Source organism: Ailuropoda melanoleuca, chromosome 13, assembly GCF_002007445.2.
Source record: "Ailuropoda melanoleuca isolate Jingjing chromosome 13, ASM200744v2, whole genome shotgun sequence".
NCBI classification, from domain to species: domain Eukaryota; kingdom Metazoa; phylum Chordata; class Mammalia; order Carnivora; family Ursidae; genus Ailuropoda; species Ailuropoda melanoleuca.
Window position 1 is genome coordinate 7,466,844 of NC_048230.1, and position 20,265 is coordinate 7,487,108.

General features: G+C 47.5%; 1 protein-coding gene across 1 annotated transcript in view; it reads right to left on the minus strand.

Annotated features, from left to right (window-relative positions):
- The window catches only part of ASIC2 (acid sensing ion channel subunit 2), a 1,023,862-nt gene that overhangs the window by 5,981 nt on the left and 997,616 nt on the right, over window positions 1-20,265 (minus strand). The window contains exons 4-7 of the mRNA XM_002912353.3: window positions 7,579-7,729; window positions 5,511-5,567; window positions 3,994-4,147; window positions 1,778-1,869 (exon numbers count right to left, since the gene is read on the minus strand). Coding sequence (XP_002912399.1) covers window positions 1,778-1,869; window positions 3,994-4,147; window positions 5,511-5,567; window positions 7,579-7,729 — 454 coding nt within the window. The remainder of the gene's footprint in view (window positions 1-1,777; window positions 1,870-3,993; window positions 4,148-5,510; window positions 5,568-7,578; window positions 7,730-20,265) is intronic.

Consider the following 20,265-nt stretch of genomic DNA (forward strand, 5'->3'; position numbering starts at 1 on the left):
TGGCGGAGGTGGGCCGCGCGAGCATGTCTGTGTGCACGGCCAGGTGTATGTGGTGGTCTGCAGCCACGTAGTGGGTACGCACATACGTGGCTCTGCTGCGCGTGGCCTGCTGGTGGGTCTGTGCTGCTCGCACTGGCGTGTGTGTACGCTTTGGGGGGGGTGTGCTATGTGTGGCATGAGGGCATGTGCGGTGTGCCCTGGGGGGAGGGCGGGCTGCACGGCGGTGAGGGAAGGGCCTGATGGGCCCAATGGCCGAGTGTGCGAGCGGCACACTCCCATCACGGGAGGGACAGATGGCGGCGCAGTTCTCTCAGCAGGCTATTCTGGGGGGGAACACGATGCTGGGACATGCCCATCCTCACAGCTGACGCGGAGATGAGCTATCCTTTCTGACAGATTCAGAGCTCAGGCCCTCCTCAGTGTGTGTGCATGTGTGTGTGTGTGTGTGAGAGAGAGAGAGAGCAAGAGAGAGAACGGTGAGCCTACGTTGGGGTAGGGAAGAGCCCTGTCTTGAGTTCTGTTTAGGAAATGAAGGTGACAAGGTGACAGAGGGGTGAGGGGGTCTGCATCTCCGGAGCATGACCTCTACCTTGGGCCCAAGGCATTAGTCTCTTGGCTCAGTCCTTTTTGGCCACAACAGTCTCCGAGACCCAAATGACAGCCACGTTAACCCAGCTGGGTCCCCGCTGTGGCCGAGTCCCCAGTCTCCTGCGAGAAGGGCAGAAATGCTCTGATGGCGTCTGGAAGCACCAGCTGGGCCCTGGGTAACTGGCATGGTGACTGTCCAGGTACCAGAAACTACTCTTCATGGACCTTCTGCGGGCTGGGTCTCTATCCCAGCTAACCATCGGAACAAACTCATCACGTGCTTTTATTAGACCCATTTTACAGATGAGGGACCGGACGTTCAGTGAGGCGAGGCCACATGCCCTCATTCTCATAGCTGGTATGCAGCTGTCTGCCTCTGTACCTGTCTCCTTCCCTCTGCACCTGCCGCCCGCCTCCCCCAGGGGTACCACTCTGAGTTGGCCCAGCTCCCAGACAGAAGAGCAGCTAATTCTCTTCGTAGGGACAGCACCATGTCCTTTCTGGAGAGTGAGCAGGAGTTGGGAGAAGGGCCCCAGGGGCAGGTCTTTTAACCGTCCACCCTCAGGGGTCTTGTGGGTTTTGCACTGGGTGGGGCGGGGTTGAAACGAACTCCCTGCATTCATTACGGGCTCATGCTGCCAGGGTTGTGGGTGTGACCTCGTGTGGGGGTGGCAGTCAGGTTTGTAGACATCTGGGGATGTGTGGCCCTTCTTTTGTGTTTGACAAATGACTCTCAGTCTACGGGGAACATCTGGCCTCCATGCTGCCATGGAGCTTTCCAGGTTGGGTTCCATCTGGGGCCCTCACTGCCTGGGGACCACCCCCAGCTCGGCCTTCCCTCCATTGGACAGCTCCTTCTCCCTGCTGTGGCTCCGGGGCTCACTCCAGCCTGGGGACAGAAGACCACGGAATCCGACAGGGCAGCACTGGAAAGGCCCTGAGAGACTTTTTAGCTCCCTTGCCTCGTGATGTCGATGGGGAAACTGAGGCCTACAATGGGGCATGAACTGGGCCGAACACCTCCACCACACTGGAGCCCTTCTCATTCAGGGACGGGGGAGTAATTAGTCCATGAAAAGGCCAGACTCCTGCGAAGGCGTATCTGTGTACCTGCCTGCCTGCCCCGCTGCCCATCCCCCTCTCTCCCCGCGGTGACCGGTGGAAATTAGCGCAGCAGACACTGACTTACCAAGTAAGGCAGCGACTTCATATGCCTTCTTCTGTTCAATTGTCTCATAATTGAGAGCTTCAAAAAATATATCCAGAACAAGGATGTTCTCTCTGCAGAGGGAATATTCAGTACCATGTGTGGTGAGAACCCTAGGGGCCACACGGACCATCAGACACAGCTTTGCCCTTGACAGCGGGTGAAGCTAAGCCCATGAACTTGCAACAACTGGCCCAAAGTTAGAGATGGTTAGTGACAGAGCTGGCCTTGGAACCGACTCCTGACCCCCAGCCCAGAGCTCTCTACAGACCAGAGGCACCAGGGGCATGTATCAGCTGTGCCCCTCTGTCCCTCAGCTGTTCCCTCTGTATCCTTTCCACAAGTCCTGCCTGGTGTCCAGCTCTCTGGGCCCCCAAAGGGTCTGCCTGCCTCCTCACGTGAGCTCAGTACTTTCTTGACAAGCTCTTCACTCTTTGGCCTTGCTTGCCGCAGCTGACCTCCTGGGCACCCCCATCCACTCCTGAGTGCCCCCCACATTCCTATTTGGATTTTTCTTTCCTTTTTTTTTTTTTAAGATTTATTTATTTATTTTAGAGAGAGAGAGAGAGAGCATGAGGAGGAAGGGCAGAAGGAGAGGGAGAGTGAGAATCTCAAGCAGACCCCCACACTGAGCATGAAGCCTGATGCGGGACTCGATCTCACGACCCTGAGATCTTGACCTGAGCTGAAACCAAGAGTCCAACACGCCCAGGCGCCCCCCAACTTGGATTTGTAACAAGCTTCTCCTAGTGGGAGGCCCCGACTCTAGCACGGCCAGCTGCTGGGGGCAGAGAGAGTTTTTAGGGAGCAAATCTGTATCTGGCTGGGGGGTTCCCTTTTGCTCCTTTAGGCGGGTGTGTTAACAAGACACATCTTGGCAGGAAAAGTTGCTGCCGGTGGCAGACGTCTGCTCAACAGCGGCGCCTGGCCCCGCCTATTCCCTGTCGCCCTCCTCGCTGGTCACAATGGCCTCGGTGCCCCTTGTTCTCAACCCGCTCAGCCAGAGCTGCCCCAGGACGGGCTTTGGTGGTGGTGCCGGCAAGAGGGTGCGCCTGGTGAGAGAGTCGCAAATCCTCCTCCCCCTGCACGGCTGCCTGACACACTGCTCAAAGTAAGGGTCACCATCGCTTGCCTGGGTGATGGCCCCTGCCTCCCCCCAGGCTCCCGCCCTTTCCTCTGGCTTCCCCTCCGTCCTCTACACCTGCCGCCTGAGGGATCTTTCTAAACCTGCTAAACTAAGTCACATTAAAAAAACATTACAATTCAGTTCCTCAGTCACACAGGCTACAGTTAAAATGCTCACCAGCCACATGTGGTTAGTGGCTCCCAGGTTGGACATCACAGACACAGAACATTTCCATCTTTGTAGAATGTTCTGTTGCAGGGCAGTGGTTGAAAATACACATTTGAGGCTGTCACCCACCCACTCAAAGCTCTTCAGAGCCTCCCTATTCTCTTTGGGGAAAGTCACTCCCTGTCCCCCACCCCACGGCCAGCTCTGCTCTTGCTCTGCCACGTCGCCCCCCTGCCACCTGCCGTGGCTCCCGCTGGCCGGTCTCTTCTCTGCCCTGTGCGGATCCTCTCTGCTCAGTCTCTGCCTGGGACACCTCCTCTCCCAAGGCTTTCATTCGTTCTGTTAGAAGATATTTTTTGAATGCCAACTATGTGCCAGACGTTCTCCAGCAGAGAACAAAAGGAAAGGCTCTTGCCTTCAGGGAGCTTGCAATCTAGTGGGGAACACACACACACACACACACACACACACACACACACACACGAATATGGAATTATACACTTGGGTGAGTGTTATAAAGGAAAACACCAGAGCACTTGGAGAGAAGAATAAAGGGAGAGGCACTCATTTAGCTGTTTGAGGGGATGACCTTTAAATGGAGACCTGCACAATGAGGAACCAGTTAGGTAAAATGTGAGAGGAAAAGCATCCCAGGCAGAGGGAAGGGAATATGCAAGGCCTCCCTGGAAAACTCCTACAAGCTCTTTAAAGGCGGGGGGCTGTGTCTTAACCATCTTTTTGTCTTTGCTTTCTGAGTCCTAAACACAGAACTTGGCCACAGCCAAGTTCAACTGATGTCTGCCAAATGGCGCCAAATGCTTCCCTTTGGCCTCTTCCTCAGTGGCCCCCACTTCCTCCTCGATCCATCCCTTCTGCCCCTGCCTACCATGCCCACTTGGCTTACGAGATATATTTTTCTGATTTGTTGAATTTCTTCTCGAGGTACTTGGCTGACGTCTTGCTGGGGATCTTCACCATGGAGAGCTCTTTGTTGTAGCGGGTCAGGTTGCAGGGTGTCCTGCAGAGACAGTAATTACTGTCCTTCTCCGCCAACAGACCTGCAGGGGAGAGAGGGGCGGGGCTTAGTCAGGTGTGGGGGCGGAGTCCCCGGGTTCCCGCCGAGGGACCTGAGCTCGGAGGAGGTGCCTTCCCCGGGCCAGGGAGGGACACGGCGCCGCCAGAAGGGGAGCTGGGCTTTGGCTCTAGGTTGGTGATGGTGTGAGCTTTCATAAAAAAGTGCCCACTCTTTCTGGGTTTCTCTTGGTCCTGTTCTCCTTTAACTTCCTTTATTGTTATGTTGCCCCTTAAAAATTGTCGAAAAGGCACCACTTTTGGAGAACGGGCCCCCAGGGAGTCCTGGCGCCCTCAGCTTCCCAGAGCCTTCTTCTCTGCTCCTAGCCTCGGTGTTCTCATCCACAAAGTGGGCCTCCCGTCAAGGGGCAAGCGTGGGAGACCATTTTATCTGAAACCCGGGGCTCCTCCCTAGCTGGTTAGGGCATAAGCAAAGATCCCCAATTCCTGTCCCTAGAAGCAACCTCTCTGCATGTAGAACACTTCTTTCCTTCAAGCTCCCCTCTTCCTCTTAGGACGGGGTGGCTAAAGACATCACTTTCCTCCCCCCCACCCTCCGTCTCTCTGATCATCGCAGTTACCCACGGGCTTTGTCGAATCTGTACTCCAAAGAGAGATGTCTTTGTACACGTCAGAAGTCTCTCACTCTCCTCTAAGCCCTGCCTCCCCCACCAGTCCTTCTGGAAGCATCTGGACGCAGGAGTCCAGAGCTGTCCCCCGCTTAGCTCCAGCAAGTGCAGCTGCTGAATGAAATTGAGTCCATATGATTTAAACACCCTCTCTGCTTGTCTTGATTATAAGTCACTTCCCAGGTCCAGAGAGAGGCAGGCATGTGGAGTGGGTCTAGCTTTGGGGTTGTAGCTTGTTTGTGGGATCTCCCGCACCCGAAGTTTTCCAGTGGGGGAATCGAGCAGATATTCCAACCTACAAGCACCCAGTAGGAGGAGGACGAGGGGGAAATGCATGCTGGCCACCCCCTCCTCCTCTCCCCCATCTCCTTTGGTGCCCACCGTCCATTCTCTCTCCATCTCTGTCCCCTCCTCTGAGTTCCTCAGTGCTCTCCATTCCCCCTGAACCCTTCCCCATCTCTTCTCGCACCTCTCTACTCCCTTTCTCTCCCTCAGTGCCTGGTTAGCCCTCATCCGCCTGCCTGCATCCTTGCATCTGTTCCCTCCCCACGCTTCTGTCCTTTCTCCTCTCCACCTTCCTCTGCTGTCCCTGCAGTGCCCTGCCCGGTCAGCCTCTCCTCCTCCTCCATTCTCCCTTCTGCCCCATTTCTCCCATACCCAGAAGGCCTCTGAGGTCTCAATCTCAGCGCCCCCCCCACTCCATTTGTCCCCCAGTACTGACCTAGGGCAGGCTCGGCGCACTCCTTGTGCTGCTCAGGAGTGCAGAAAGGGGCATCCCCTGCAAAGAAGAGACACAGGGAGAGGTACTCAGGCAGCAACATCTTCCTGCTGGGCTGGGGAAGGGGAGTGCATCCTGCTGGGGGGGGGCAGCATCCCCAGCGGGCATTCAGAAGGGAACCTCCATGGAAGGGAACCGCCCATCAGAGCTGCCTGAGGGCAGCTGGGGGACAGCGCACCCAGAGCCAGGGGATTGGGTCCGTTCTGCTCTGTGAGCCTGGGCAGGCAATAATAATAGGGTCCGCCTAGCTAACTTCTCCCAGATTGCTGTGCTGGTCCAACCAGCTCAGTTGGGTGATAGGTGAGAAAGCCTTGGTGGCTGATAGCAGGGAGGTGGTGGAAAGCACCTGCTAGGTCTGGAGCGCATATTCGCCTGTAACACACATGAAATAGGAAACACTGTGTCTGTTTTCCCCGGCGAGACTTGAGGCTTAAGTATCCTGCCTTCCCAGGACACCAGAGCTAGCAGTGGTGGAGATGGGCTTTGAACCCAGGTCAGTCTGACCCCGAGGCCAGGGCTCTTTCTGCCACACCCCTCTGCTGTCTGTGAGCAAGGGCTGCTTTGTAAGTCTCCTCTTGCTCTGCCCTTAATTCCACACTAGTAACTGAGAGGCCAGTAACAGTGTCATGAGTGTAATGATTAAAATCTACTGCTTGCTTTTGGCTCAGGTTCCATGGGGGAACCTCACTGGCTGCGACCCAGCCTGAGCATCAGGCAGCTAACATTCATCAGTGCTCTGTTCTCCTCCCTGGTCTCTCTAGAAATCCAGAACCCCCCCACTTTTTTTCCTTTCGCCAAATGCTAAAGTTAAACCTACCACAATGTCCTTTTCTTGCTATTTCCCCAAGCACCTTTCTCAAGAGCGGAGAGCTGATATGCTTCCTCATTTCCAACAGTAACAATGTAACTGGTGTGTTTCTCTTTTTGCTCTGTCTTCTGGGAGTCTCAGAGGCAATTTCAAAGATCAACAATTATATATTTAGATTAGTAGGAAAATTGTTGATGACTGATGGAATAATTCAGAATTTGTCTAGAAGCGTGTTCATCTTAGCATTGGTTATAACAGAAAACAATTTATAATGAACTATACGTCCAATATAAGGATTTAGTTAAATAAACTTAAATCAAGTATGATACAACTATGAAATAGTGGCCATAAAATATCACAGCGACATTCCCAATACATAGGGGGTCATCAGTCAATAGTACTTTTGGTTTCCTCTCCCCATGTGCTAATACAAGGACCACTGACTTTTGCACTTTCATATTTTAGCCTAATTTTATCTTCATAAAAACTAATGATTGTGTTTTAAAGATAATGAAGGTAAGAACAGAGAATTTTAGTAACTTGTGCTAGGTCACACAGCAGGTGAATGGAGGAATCTGAATTAGAAGCCAACGTCCCTGCCTCCAGCCTGTCATTCTTCCTCCTATGCTGTGATACCAAACTCTTCATGCTCGAATCAGCCCTCCCACCCTCCACCCCCTGCACTTCTGCTCCTGATTAGCTGACCATCGCTAATGAGATCATCTAATGAGATGGCTGCATGCCTTGTTAGTCTGACAACAGAAATGTCAGCACATGCACATTTATTTGCTAGCTGATGGACTTTTGCCTCATTCGAAAGAGTACTAGACATTTGGAGGCGAGAAGGGAGCCATCTGGAGGAAAGCAATAGACACCTGGATGTTTGAACAGGTACCATAACAAGATTCAAGAATTGTAAGCACTCAGGTACCTGGACACTGAACTCTAGGAGGTAAGAGCAGCGAACAATTAGCAAACATATTGAGCGCTGGGAGGAGCATTCTTCAAACATCTGGTCACTTCTGGACACCAGGATGCTGCCTTGGTTGCTAGTCTGAATGCTTCTATCTGCCCTCTAAGTGTTTGGGACCAAATACTAGCCTTCCCAGAACAGAGTTCCTGTGGATCCTCGTGGAGTGGGTACGGTGTTTACCACTGGGGTGCGAAGTGCAGAGAAGGTCCCAGGCAGTCCCTGGCACTGACCTGGCATGTGCACCATGCGGCAGTTACAGTTCTCCACGATGTAGCGGGTCTCACAGTCAATCCGACAGGCGGTGATACTGTAAACAGGAAAGAAGTCGAGTCCCATCTCTGAGGATCGGCACTCGCCCCAGGGTGGGGGCAGGTACGTGAGCTGCAAGACAGGAAGGTGGGGGCAGCAGTCAGCCCCGGAGGTTCAGCATCGACAGCCCCAGGATCTCATTCATTCACTTATTCAATCAACAATTATCGAGTGTCTCCTGCATGCCGATCTAACTCCATTGACCTCATAGGCTTTCAGCGTTGGACTCCAATACTAGTTTTCCTGTCTTGTAACCTTCCCATAAATGCTGATCTCAAAGTCTCTTACACGTGCCACGTGTCTTTCTACTTCCATACTTTGTCATCTTGAGTCCCTTGGAATGACCCAACTAAATTCTTACCCTCTTGGCTGGGAACATTGGGACTCTAGACCTAGGCTTAGGGGCCAAAGCCTGCAGGAGGAGCCAGGAAGAAATGGCGTAATCAGGGTTATTTATGATCCGTGGCCCAGACTAGAGCAACTCTCCAGTGTCATGTTGTGGACCAACTCCTATGGGAAAAATGTCATTCTTATTTTCAGAGGTCCGATGACCATAGAACGCTGTCATGCCTATGAGACGTGCCTGCTGGATATGGGGGAGGTGAAGGATAAGGGAAATTAATGGCAATGAGCACTTACTATGTGTTAAGCCCCAAGCTAAGTCCTTTATAGCTATCTTTTTTAAGAAATTGAAGAATAAAAAAGCAATAAAATGCATACGTTTTTCAGAGCACAGTTCAACAAATTCTGAAAAATGTATATACCTGTATACCTACCACTTAAATCAAGACTTAAGACATTTTAAAAAAAAGGTTTATTTACTTACTTGAGAGAGAGAGAGAGGGAGGGAGAAAGCTCGAGTGCAGGGGAGGGGCAGAGAGAGAGAGAGAGACTCTCAAGCAGAGTCCCTGCTGAATGTGGAGCCCAACACAGGGCTTGATCCCAGGACCCTGAGACCATAACCCGAGTGGCTCAAGAGTTGGCTGCTCAACTGACTGAGGTACCCAGGCGCCCCAAGACCTCAGATATCACCCCAGAGTGTTTCTTCCTGTCCCTTTCCAATCAACCGCCATCCACCCAGCCAGTCTCTGTTACGGATTCTACCACCATAAGTTGTCTTTGTCTGTTCTCAAACTTCATATAAATGAACATTTACACTAAGCACGTCTTTGTGCCTGGCTTCTTTTGCTCAACATAATGTTTTTGAGATTTATCCACATGGTCGTGTGCATTAGTTCATTCTTTTTTTTTTAAATCGCTGAATAGTTTTCCATGTATAAATACACCACAGTCTGCATCCGTTCACCCGAGGACGGGCACTTGGATTGTTGCCAGTTTTTGGTAATTATGAAAAGTCCCTATTAACATTATATACAAGTCAGTTCAGGTTTCGGACAGGTATTTTAATTTCTCTCAGGTCAATGGCTAGGAGTAGAATCGCTGCTTCATCAGCTAGGTCTAGGGATAACTTTATAGAAAGTGTGACACTGTTATCCACGGTGGTTGAACTCCCTTTCATCCCTACCAGGAGCGAACGAGAGTTCTAGTGACGCCGCATCCTTGCCCAATCTTGATTTTGTCCCTATGTCTAATTTGAGACATTCTTGTGGGGGTATAGTTCTATCTCGTTGTTTCTATTTGCAGTTCTCTGATGATTGATGATCTCGAGCCCAATGTTGAGTGCTAATTGGCCATTCATATATTATCTTTTGCGACACGTCTCTTCAAGTCTTTTGCCCATTAAAGAAACTTGCTTACTTTTTACTTTTATTATTAAGCTGTAAGAGACTCCGTATGTTCTGGATACAAGTCCTTTGTCAGATATGGGTACTGAGACTATTTTCTCTGTACCTCCTATAGTTTGTGGCTTACGTTTTCATTTTCTGAATGGTGTGTTTTTTTCCTGCTTTCAAAATCCCTCATTAAGATGTCATTTACTTATAATAAAATGCATCAATTTTAATGTACAACTGAAAAAATTTTTACAAGTGCATACATCCTGGTAACAACCATCCTAATTGAAATGCAGAACATCTCTATTGACTCTGAGAAATGCCCGATTTGCAGTCTCCTCCCAACCCTCAGGCCATCACCGATCTGCTTTCTGTCATAAATTAGTCGTGTCTGCTCTAGGATTTTATATAAATAGAAGCATACAGCATGTACTCTTTTGTGTCTGCCTTCTTTCTCTCAGCAGAATGTTTTCAAGATTCATTCATGCTTTTGCATGTCTCAGTAGTTCATTCCTTTTTATTGCTGAATTTTTCTTCTTCCTCTCTGGTCTCTATTTTTTTTTCTTGCTTCAGTGCATTGGCCAGAAACTGTATATTGTGTAACGTTGGAAAAAAAGTGAAGAGAGAGGCTATTCTTACCTTGTTCCTGATCGTAGGAGGAAAGGGTTCATTACTTCACTATTAAATATGTTAGGCATATTTTTTTTCTTTGATGCTCTTCTCAGATTGAGAAAGTTTCCCCCTATTTCTAGTTTGCTGAGCACTTTTATCTTTAATGGGTATTGAGTGTTGCCAAATGTGTTTCTTGTTTCTACCGAGATGATCCCTTGATTTTTCTCGTTTATTCTGTTAATAAGGTGATTGATGCTGATTGGTCCGTAGCTGCTGAACCCACCTTGCATTCTGGCATAAGCCCCACATGGTCACGATTTATTATTCCCTTTATATGTTCTTGTATTTGATCTACTAATGTTTTGTGGAAGATTTTTCATCTATGCTCATGAGTGATATTGAATTTATTTTACTTTTCTTGTAATGCTTGCTCAGGTTTTGGTATTGTGGTTATGCTAACTTCATACAAAATTTATAAAGTGTTTCTTTTTTTTCTATTTTCTCAGTTTGTGTAGACTTGGTATCATTCCTGTCCTAAATGTGAAGCCATCTGGACTTGGTGATGGTGTGTGTGTGTGTGTGTGTGTGTGTGTGTGTGAGAGAGAGAGATGATTTTTAATTATGAATTCAATTCCTTTAGTAGATTTAGAGACAATCAGACTTTCCAGTTCTTCTTGCGGTGTTTTTGTTGTGTTGTTTTCCAAGGAATTTGTCCATTTAATCTAAGTATTTGGATTTATTAGCATATGCTTATATATAATATTCTCTTATCATTTTTTAAATGTCTGCAAAATTGGTAGTATTGTCTTCTCTTTCATTCCTGATATCGGTAACTTGTGTTACCTCTTATTCCTTATTGTTTTTGATTTCTAATTTAATTATGCTTTGATCAGGAAACATACTCTTCATGGTTTCATTCCTATACAATTTACTGAGAGTGAATTATAGTCCAGCATTTAGTATATCTTGGTGAATGTTCCATGTGCACTTGAAAAGTATGTGTCTTCTGTAATTGTTGGCGTAGGTATTTTATAAAAAGCAATTAGGTCAAGTTGTTGGATAGTGTTACTCCAGTCTTCTATATCTTTACTGAATTTTTGTCTAGTCAATCACTGAAGGAGAAGTGCTCAAATCTCTAACAATGACTATAGATTTGTCTGTTTCTCCCTTTAGGTCCATCAATTTTTGCTTCATGCATTTTTGAAACTTTATCATTAGGCACATACATATTTAAGATCATGATATCTTCTTGAGAAACTGATTCTGTTTTCATTGTGAAATAACTCTCTTTAGCTCATGCAATAATTTGTCTTGAGGTTTACTTTGTATATATAGACATATCAGCTTTCTTATGCTTACTTATCTTTTCCTATTCTTTTAATTTTTTGGCCCACCCTTTTACTTTCAACCTATCAGAATATTTTTATATTTAAGGTACATCTGTAAACAGCCTATTTGAGTGCTGCTATTTTACCCTGACAATCTCTGTGTTTTAATTGGAGGGATTAATACATTTACATTTAATATCATTCTGGATATGGTTGAGTTGAAGTCTACAGTCCTGCTCTTTGTTTCCTATTTGTCTCCACTGCTATTTCTTCCTTTGTTCTACCTTCCCTGACTCCTTGTGGATTAACTGAGTATTGTTTTAGTAGATCATTCCATCTCCTCTATTGGTTTTTGATTTATACCTCTTTGTATTATTACTTTTAGTGGTTGCTCTAAGATTTATAATATGCACCCTTAACGTATCAGAATCTATTTTGAATTAATATAATACCACTCCTCATAAAATTCTATTTACATCCCTTCCTGTCCTTTATGCTATTGCTGTCATATATTTTACTTTTACATCTGTTATAAACACTACAGTATACTCTTACTATTTCTGCCTTAAGTAGCCCACTGACTTTCAGAGAAGTCAAGATAAGAAAGAAAACATATTCAAATTTAACCATATATGTACCATTTTCACTGTTTATTCATGGTTTTTTTTTAAAGATTTATTTGTTTATTTGAGAGAGAGAGAGAGAGAGACCATGAGTGGGAGGGGCAGAAGGAGAAGGAGAGAATCTCCAGCAGACTCCATGCTGAGCACGGAACCTGATGTGGGGCTCCATCTCACGAATCTGAGATCAGGGCCAGAGTCAAAACCAAGCGTCGGATGCTTAACCGACTGCACCACCCAGGCACCCCTGCTGTTCATTATTCTTTTGTGTAGATCTGCATTTCCATTTGCTGTCAGTTCTCTTCAGGTGGAAGAACTTTATCATTTCTTTTAGTATGGGTTCACTCGTGGCAAACAGTCTCTGTTTTCATTTATCTGTAAGATGTGTTAATTTTGTTTTTATTTTTGAAACACATTTTGGCTGTGTATAGAATTCCAGGTTGTTAAGTGTCTTTTTTCACCATTTCAAAGATATTCCACTGTCTTTTGGCCTCTGTTGTTTTTGATGAGAAATCAGTCATCATTTTTTCATTGCTCCCTCTCTTCTCCTCTGACTGCTTTTAAGATTTTGTTGTTGTTGTTTTGTTTTCAGGATTTTGACTGTGCCATACCTACATGTGGTTTTCTTTGTATTTATCCTTCTTGGAGATCACTGAGGTTCCTGAATCTGTGGAATGATGCTTTTAAACAACTTTAGAAAATTTTTAGACAATATTTCTTCAATTATTTTTTCTTCTCCATTCTCTGTCTCTGTTCTTGCTGGGATCCTATTTATATGCATGTTGGTTTGCTTGATACTGTTTCACAAATCACTGGGGCTCTGTTCACTTTTACCAGTCTTTTTTCCCCCCTCTCTGTGTCTCATTTGAATAATTTCCGTTAATTGGCCTTCAAGTTTGGTGTTAATTTATTGTTTTGTCTCCAGTCTTCTGATCATCCCCAGCCAATAGTTTTTCTGTTTCAGGTAATTATATTTCAGGTGTAGGTTAACCTTTTAAAAATTTTTTTCATATCTTGTCTAGAAGTTTCTCATTATTTACATCTCTTTCTGTAATTTTTTAACATGCTTATCATTGTTATTTTAAAGTTGCTGTTTCTGATTCCAACATAGGCTATATGCAGATCTGTTTCGCCTGGTTGTTTATTTGTCTTTTCATATTTTCCTTCTTTTTTCATGTGTCTAGTAGGTTTTGATTACATATGGGGGACGTAGTCTTTTTTAATTGTATACTGGACATTGTGAATAACTCTTTATAGTGACTCTGGATCAGTTATCTTCCACTGAATAGTGTTGGGTTTTGTTCTAGGAGGCAGTTAAATTCATGGTGAATCTCTTTGATTTTGTGGAGGCACAGTTTAGGCTTTGTTTATAGGTGGGTGTATTTTAGTTTTGCCCTTCATTCTGGACTGTAGCTCTTTGTTTTGGGATGTGATCTTAACTCCTGAGGAATGACTTTTCTGGGATTTTGGTGGAAGGTCTGAGGTGTTTATCAAGTCTCTCCAACTTGGTGGGACTTGGATTTCAAGTCTGTCTCCCCCCATTGGCAGCTGCTGAAATCACTGCCCATTTCTTTCAACAGTTGTTTTTCTCCTGACCTTCTTGGAGTCTCTCCCCATCTGTACCAAGTTTGAGGTTCAGGCCAGGACTTTAGGGAGGTTTATAAAAAGTTTGGGGACTCCCCATCTGGGGGCGACCCTTCTTTTTAGGATTTCTCTTCCCAGTTTTTTAGCCTTTCAGGCAACCCTGAACTCTGACTTCTGATTTCTTAACTCAACGGCTGCTGCTTCCTTCTTGAACTCTATCCCCAGGATTCCCTTAGAACTTGGCGTGCCTTCCGGGGGAGGTCAGGTCAATAAATGTGTACTTCACTCAGTGTGGTTCCCTTCCTTCAAGGGCTGTGTATCTTCCAGTTTCTGCCTGCTTTTCGTCTCTTTCCAGTGCCACCAAATAGTAGCTTTAAAATATTTTGTGCAGAATTTGTAATTGCTTTTTTTCAGGAGAGTTTGTCTGATATAAGCTGCTCCACCATTACTGGGAACTGAAAGCCTCTATACTTATTTTATTTAACATTCACAGGACTCCTTTGAGGTTTGCTGTTCCTATTCTCATTTTATTAATGAGAAACTTGAGTATCAGAAAGGTTAAGTAGCCCGTTTAAGATCACGAACCTGCCCAGTGGCAGAGCCAGCAGATAGGCCTGGGAATTTCTGACTCTGGCCTTGTGCTTATCACACTACGTTGTCTCTAGAGTAACTTGGTGGGAGGGAGGGAGGAGGGTGGGAGGGAGAAACACTCCAAGAAGGACTTTTCCAGAGCCTTTCTTTTTCTTTTAATCTCATGGTTTCTTTCTTCTTCCTTTCTCATGGTTTGCTTTACTCTTTCATCTTTCTTTGGAGGTCATGAGTTGGCCAGGATTTTGCACAAATTTCCTGTACGACCTTGGATAAGTCACTGCTGTCTTCTGGACCTTAGTTTTCCCATCCGTAAATAAGGAAGTTTGGGGGTAGGAGGTATCCTCTGATTAGAATGGATTGGGTCCCCTATGTTGCTCAGTATTGGATCATTAAACCCCCAAACTGGCTTTGGGAAAAACTAATCGTGACTTTTGGCAAAGCGACGGGTCTAAAATGATATAAATGAACTCTGGAGGGGGGGCTCATTTCTTTTTCTCTTATTAAAACAGGTTCCCACAGTGGGTCAACCAAGAATGTGGCTGGTAAAACTGGGACGGTGATGAGCCAAAGTCTGTTCAGGGTCAACCACATCCCTTTTGCTGCAGAGGTCACGACCCGGATGCCACGGCTGCCACGGCTGCCACGGCTACCCTGTTGTGGCTGGTTCATCACCTGTTCCATCAGCTTTTCTGAAGACTCACACTGTAGCAGCTGGAAAATCACAGCACGTACAGCATCAACTCTTGCTTACCAATGAGTATCTGAAAGTGGGATGGAGTATTTGTTTATCCTGGGCAAGCAGAGCCTCAGGGGCCCTGAAGCACCGTCTTCAGATATCTGAAGGGCTGTCTCAGGGAAGAATGAGATTTGTTTTCTGGCTTCCCAAGGGAAAGACAGATACAAGGATAGCTGTAGTAAAGGAAATGAAGACGATGATAACATTTATTGATGTCGGGCACTGTGGTGGGCACATTACATGCGTTACTTTAATCCTAATGAAGGATACATTCGGGCTCAACTTTCTAACCTACTAGCATGATTCAATAATACAATCACTGTCTTGAGAGTGAATTCCCCATCCTGAGGAGTGTTCAAGTAGACGCGACATGAACCCCTGGCTGGGATGGGAAGGGAGAGATTCAGGCACTGGGTGTGCAGTGGATGAAATGGCTTTAAGGCCTCTTAAGTCTCTATGTCCTATCATATTGGACATAGATCCTAAATCTATTCTTTTCCTAGGAGGATTGGAGGCAGTGGAAGGAGCCAGACAGAGTCTTGAACGCCACTCTTTCATGGGCCAGCTGTGTGACCTTGGTAATTCCCCCACCCCAGCTGTGAGTGCCCTTGTCTGATCAAATGAGATTAATGCCCTGCAGCCGGCAGGTGCTCACCAAGACTTAGGGCCCAGCCCCATCACCTAAAAACTCCCTCATGTTTCTCTGCCCCTTCATTCATGCAGCAGGCCGCTCAGCAACGCCTCTGCTCGCCTACAGTTCGGTTCTGCAGACCTGCAATCTCCGCCCTTTTTGATCGAGTTACTTTGAGTTGGATTTATTATGATAAGGACTCTTGCTGACCAGAGGCAGCTGGATCTAGGGGTCTGGAGCTGGGAGAGAGGAGAGACGCCCGGGATGGAGCCTCGAAGTATTCTTGCACGTACTTGACATCTCACCCTCCCTTACCCTGCTTTTCCACTGTGCCATGGAAACGGGGGCTTTGGATAATTGCTGAAATTTATGAACTGAACAAAGAACTCAGCACTTTTGTGATTGAATATTCTGGTGCTTGCCTTTCATTGCTCCACTGTCTCGAGGCCTCTGTCCACAGTCGTTTTCACTTTCGAGAGAGAGAAGCTTGTGTTTTGCTGCCTCCCTGCCTGGGGACATACTGGGCTGTTCCTCAGTCACGGGCTCTCCCAGCGTCCCCAGCCCATAGATCCCGAGGAGGGCCAGCAGGTGGCGCTGCAGTTAGCACAGCTGCCCACGGGCCTGTCTGCTGTTTGAACAACACGGAGGGAGTCAGTGGGTCTACCTTGCCAAGCTCCCTGGCCTTTTCCTTGTGTCTGCAGCCCACACTCAGTCCTTGGCTGGGATGCTGCTGTGGGGGCACTGGGGCTGGAGAGGTGAGTAAAACGGGACTCCCGTTTGCCTAAGCCCTACTTCTGCCAGCATAGTATGGATGTCCCCAAATCCCGGGGTGGGGAGGGGGCTGTCCCCTGCCTCTTCCCCCAGCCTGCACAGCTGAAGGGTAGTGGGCAGAACAGAACGCTATCACTGACAGCCTAAGTTACTTAAGTACTCTGGTCCTCAGCTTCCTGACCTGCAAAACAGAGCTAATAATTTGCAACTCACAGGGCTTCTTTGAGGGTTAGATGAGACTAGGCCTGGCACCTGGCACAGTGCTTACATGTGTTTGTTGTCTTTAGGTTAGGGAAGCACCTATAAAGGTCCTTCATTCAAGGTGGCAGTCTGGTGGCTGGTCCCACGTGCCTGTCCTAACTGGCATCCCCTCTCCAACCGTACCCAGATCTCTCCCTGCCCACTGGATCTCAGGCCTCTAGGACAGGGTCTGGCACATAGTAGGTGCTTCATAACTGTTTATCGAATGAATTGCCCCATCCTGTTTTCTCCTAGCCTAAGTACAGAGGACGAGTGCAAGGGGCTGCCCTCTCCAAGTCACACAGGAGCAGAGGGCCCACTCTGTCGTCCCCATAGGCTCTGCACTGAAGTGGGCTCGGCACCAAATTCCATCTGAGTCCTGGACTAGTCAATGGCAGGTTTTCCTTCGTGACCTTGGGCTTGCCACTCAACCTCTCTGAGCTCCTCTGTCCCATCTGTAAGGGGCAGGACTCTAAGGGTACTACACTCTCAGAGGTCCCAGTTTCTAGGATCAGGTGACCATGAGGTCCCCCTACCTCTTAGCCAGACTCTGTGATCTCCCACTCATTTTTCCACCTCCCACAACTGCAAACTTCCGCCTTGCCCACCCAGATGGAGGGGAAGTCAGAGCCTGCTTTCGAGACATAATTTTCAGTTTGATGTTTTTATTGAATCCTGCCGAATGATTTAGTGTGTTCACAAATGATTATATTGTGCTCCTTTTAAACAATACTAAAATCAAATAAAATGCTAAAATCAAATCTACCGATCAGTCACAGACTGCAATGGGGTGTCAGGGGAGACATGTCCTTGTAGGCAGCACAGAAGCCGTGGAGTAGCTCCATCCCCCGTCCCTGCCGGCTCCAGGGACAGTTCAACAACAAGGTCAAAACAGAAGACATGGCAGAGGGAAGAAGCAAAAGCCGTAGTGACTGAGCAGGAAGAACACCTGCCAGCTTGAGTGCACCTGCTACGTGCCAGGCCACGGAGTAGGCACTTTCAAGAATATCGTCCCCTTCAGTCCTCACGCTGACCCTGCGAGAAGAAGCACTATGCGCCCGAGAGACTGACTGTAGACGGGCTGATAGTATAGGCACAGCTGATATTTACTGAAGCCTCATGAAGCACCTTATTGCTACTGACTCCTTGAATTCCCACATCAGCGTGATGAAGGCTTTTATGCCTTCATTGTGTATCTGCCAGGACTGGAACGCTGAAGTGACTATGGTCATGGAATTAGAATGCAGCAGTCTGCACCTTTAACAACTACCTACATGGAAAGGATCGGCCACAGGAAGTGGGGTCCACAGGGAGTAGAGGCAATTCCTGGGTGGGCGGGTGGAGGCTGGGGCAGAGATTTGAGAGATGGGAACATGTGTTCTTCAGACCCCAACATGGGAAATAGTGCATAGATTCATTGAACAGTTTAGTCCTCTCAATAACCTTGCTGGTTAAATGCTATCATCCCCATTTTACACATGAGCAAATTTGGGTCACTTTCCAACACCACACAGCTGAGAAGTGGCGGAGGCAGGATACAGACCCATGTCTGTCCAACTGCAGGGCTCCTGGTTGGGGGTCAGGAGACATCCTAATCTTGGCTCTGCTGTTATGCAGCTGTCCTCTCTGGGAGCTTAGCTTTTTCATCTGCAAACCAGGTGACTGCTTCGCTCCCCCATTCTGGGTACATGGCAGGCATCACTAGTCAATCACAGATGTGGTCTCGGAACTTAGCTAAACACTGCCATTTGATTGAATTTGAAACTGAGAGGAAATGGATTTGTGGAGGCTTTATCTGTAGAAACCTGAAAACTACTCATTGTTGAATATTCACATAGACCAGATAAATGCCGAGCAGAGCAAATTATTATATACCTTATAAAATACAGAATGTGACTTCCTTACAAGAAGAGTAACCATAACCTGCTCTCTTCGTAGGAGCATCCCCGACTGGTATTTGGACCATTTGGACCAGAGGAAGATTCACCCAATCAGAATTCAGTGATGCCCTGATCCCGCACTGAGGTCACACAGAGTTCCTTGTTGTGCTGGCTGGAGACTGGTCGTAGTAGCTGACACAGCACTTTGACAGCAATCAATTTAAAAAGTGAATTACCCATGGTTTGTGACTAATAATAAATAAAAAGGTATATCCTTTGCAAAAATATCTATGAGTGGGAGACAACAAGAGCAGAAAATGGTGAATCACTTATGCAAAAAGCAAGAGGATTTTTTAAAAAAAGACTGTAACTTGTCTCATTCTAACATGACTCTTACCTCGGGACTTGCTGGCTCTAGATAAGCCTCTGAAGCTCTGCAAGATTCCTTCCAGCTTTTGTTTCATGGGGCAGACACCCTCTGCAGTTTCATTTTTACCCATCCATCCATCTACCTGCACCCACCCATCTACTCATCCATCCATCCATCCATCCATCCATCCTTCCATTCATCCATCCATTCATCCATCCCCACCCCTCTACTTATCCATCCATTCATCTACCCATGTCTACCCATCCATCTACCCATCCATCAATCCATCCATCCACCCACACCCACCCATCCACTCATCCACCCATCCACCCATCATTCCACTCATACCCACCCATTCATTTATCCATCCATCCACCTACCTGCACCCACCCTCCCACTCATCCATCCATCTATCCTTCTGTTCATCCATCCATTCATACAAATACCATCTACCCATCCATTAGTCCATCCATCCATCCACCCATGGCCACCCATCCACTCATCCATCAATCCATCCATCCCTCTACCCACACCCACCAATCCATTCATCCATCTGTCTACCCATCATTCCACCCATACCCACCCAACCACTTATCCATCCATCCATCCATCCATCCATCCATCCATCCACCCATCTACCCATGTCTACCCACCCACCCATCCACTCATCCATCTATCCATCCTTCCATTCGTCCATCCGTTCATCCATTCATCCATCTACCCATGCCCACTCATCCACCCATCCATCAATCCATCCACCCATCTACCCATGTCCACCCACCCACCCATCCATTCATCCATCCATCGATCCATCCACCCATATCTACCTGTCCATCTATTCATACCTCTATCCATCTATCCACACCCATCCATCCACTCATCCACCCATCTATCCATTCACCTACCCCCCTCATCCACTTTCCATGTGTCCAATAAACATTTATTTAACACCTATTCTGTTCTAGGAACACTGCTAGAAACTGGGGCCATGACAATGAATGAGATGTGGTTCTTGTGACTGCGGGGCTTACAGTCTAGAAAGGACAGACATGCACATAACAAAGTAAGTGCTGTCATGGGTGACACTGTACAGAGGCAGTGGGGGCACTGAGGACAGAATGGCCAGACCAACTCAGAGTAGGGGAGCTCAGAAAAGACTTTATGGCGGGGGTGGTCACCTTTGAGCTGAGTTGAAGAAGACTGTGTGGTTCATCAGGCAGAGGAGAAATGGGGAGGACGTTCGGGGTGGAGGGAACTGCCTGGGCAAAGAGGCACAGAGGAAAGGAGCCCTGGCCTGGCAGGGGAGCCTCAGACAGGTAGTAAGGTGAACATATGGGTGAGTGTCAGGAGGGGTTGTGCTGCTCAGTGACCCGGGTGATTGAAAATTCTCCATGATCGTTGCTGTGAGTCCTGTGCACACAGCAAATATGCGTCACTAGTGGGAAGCAACCCCTGCTAACCCCCGCCCTCTCCTCCACTGCTGATGTAAGAGCTGCCTCGGCAGGAGAGTGT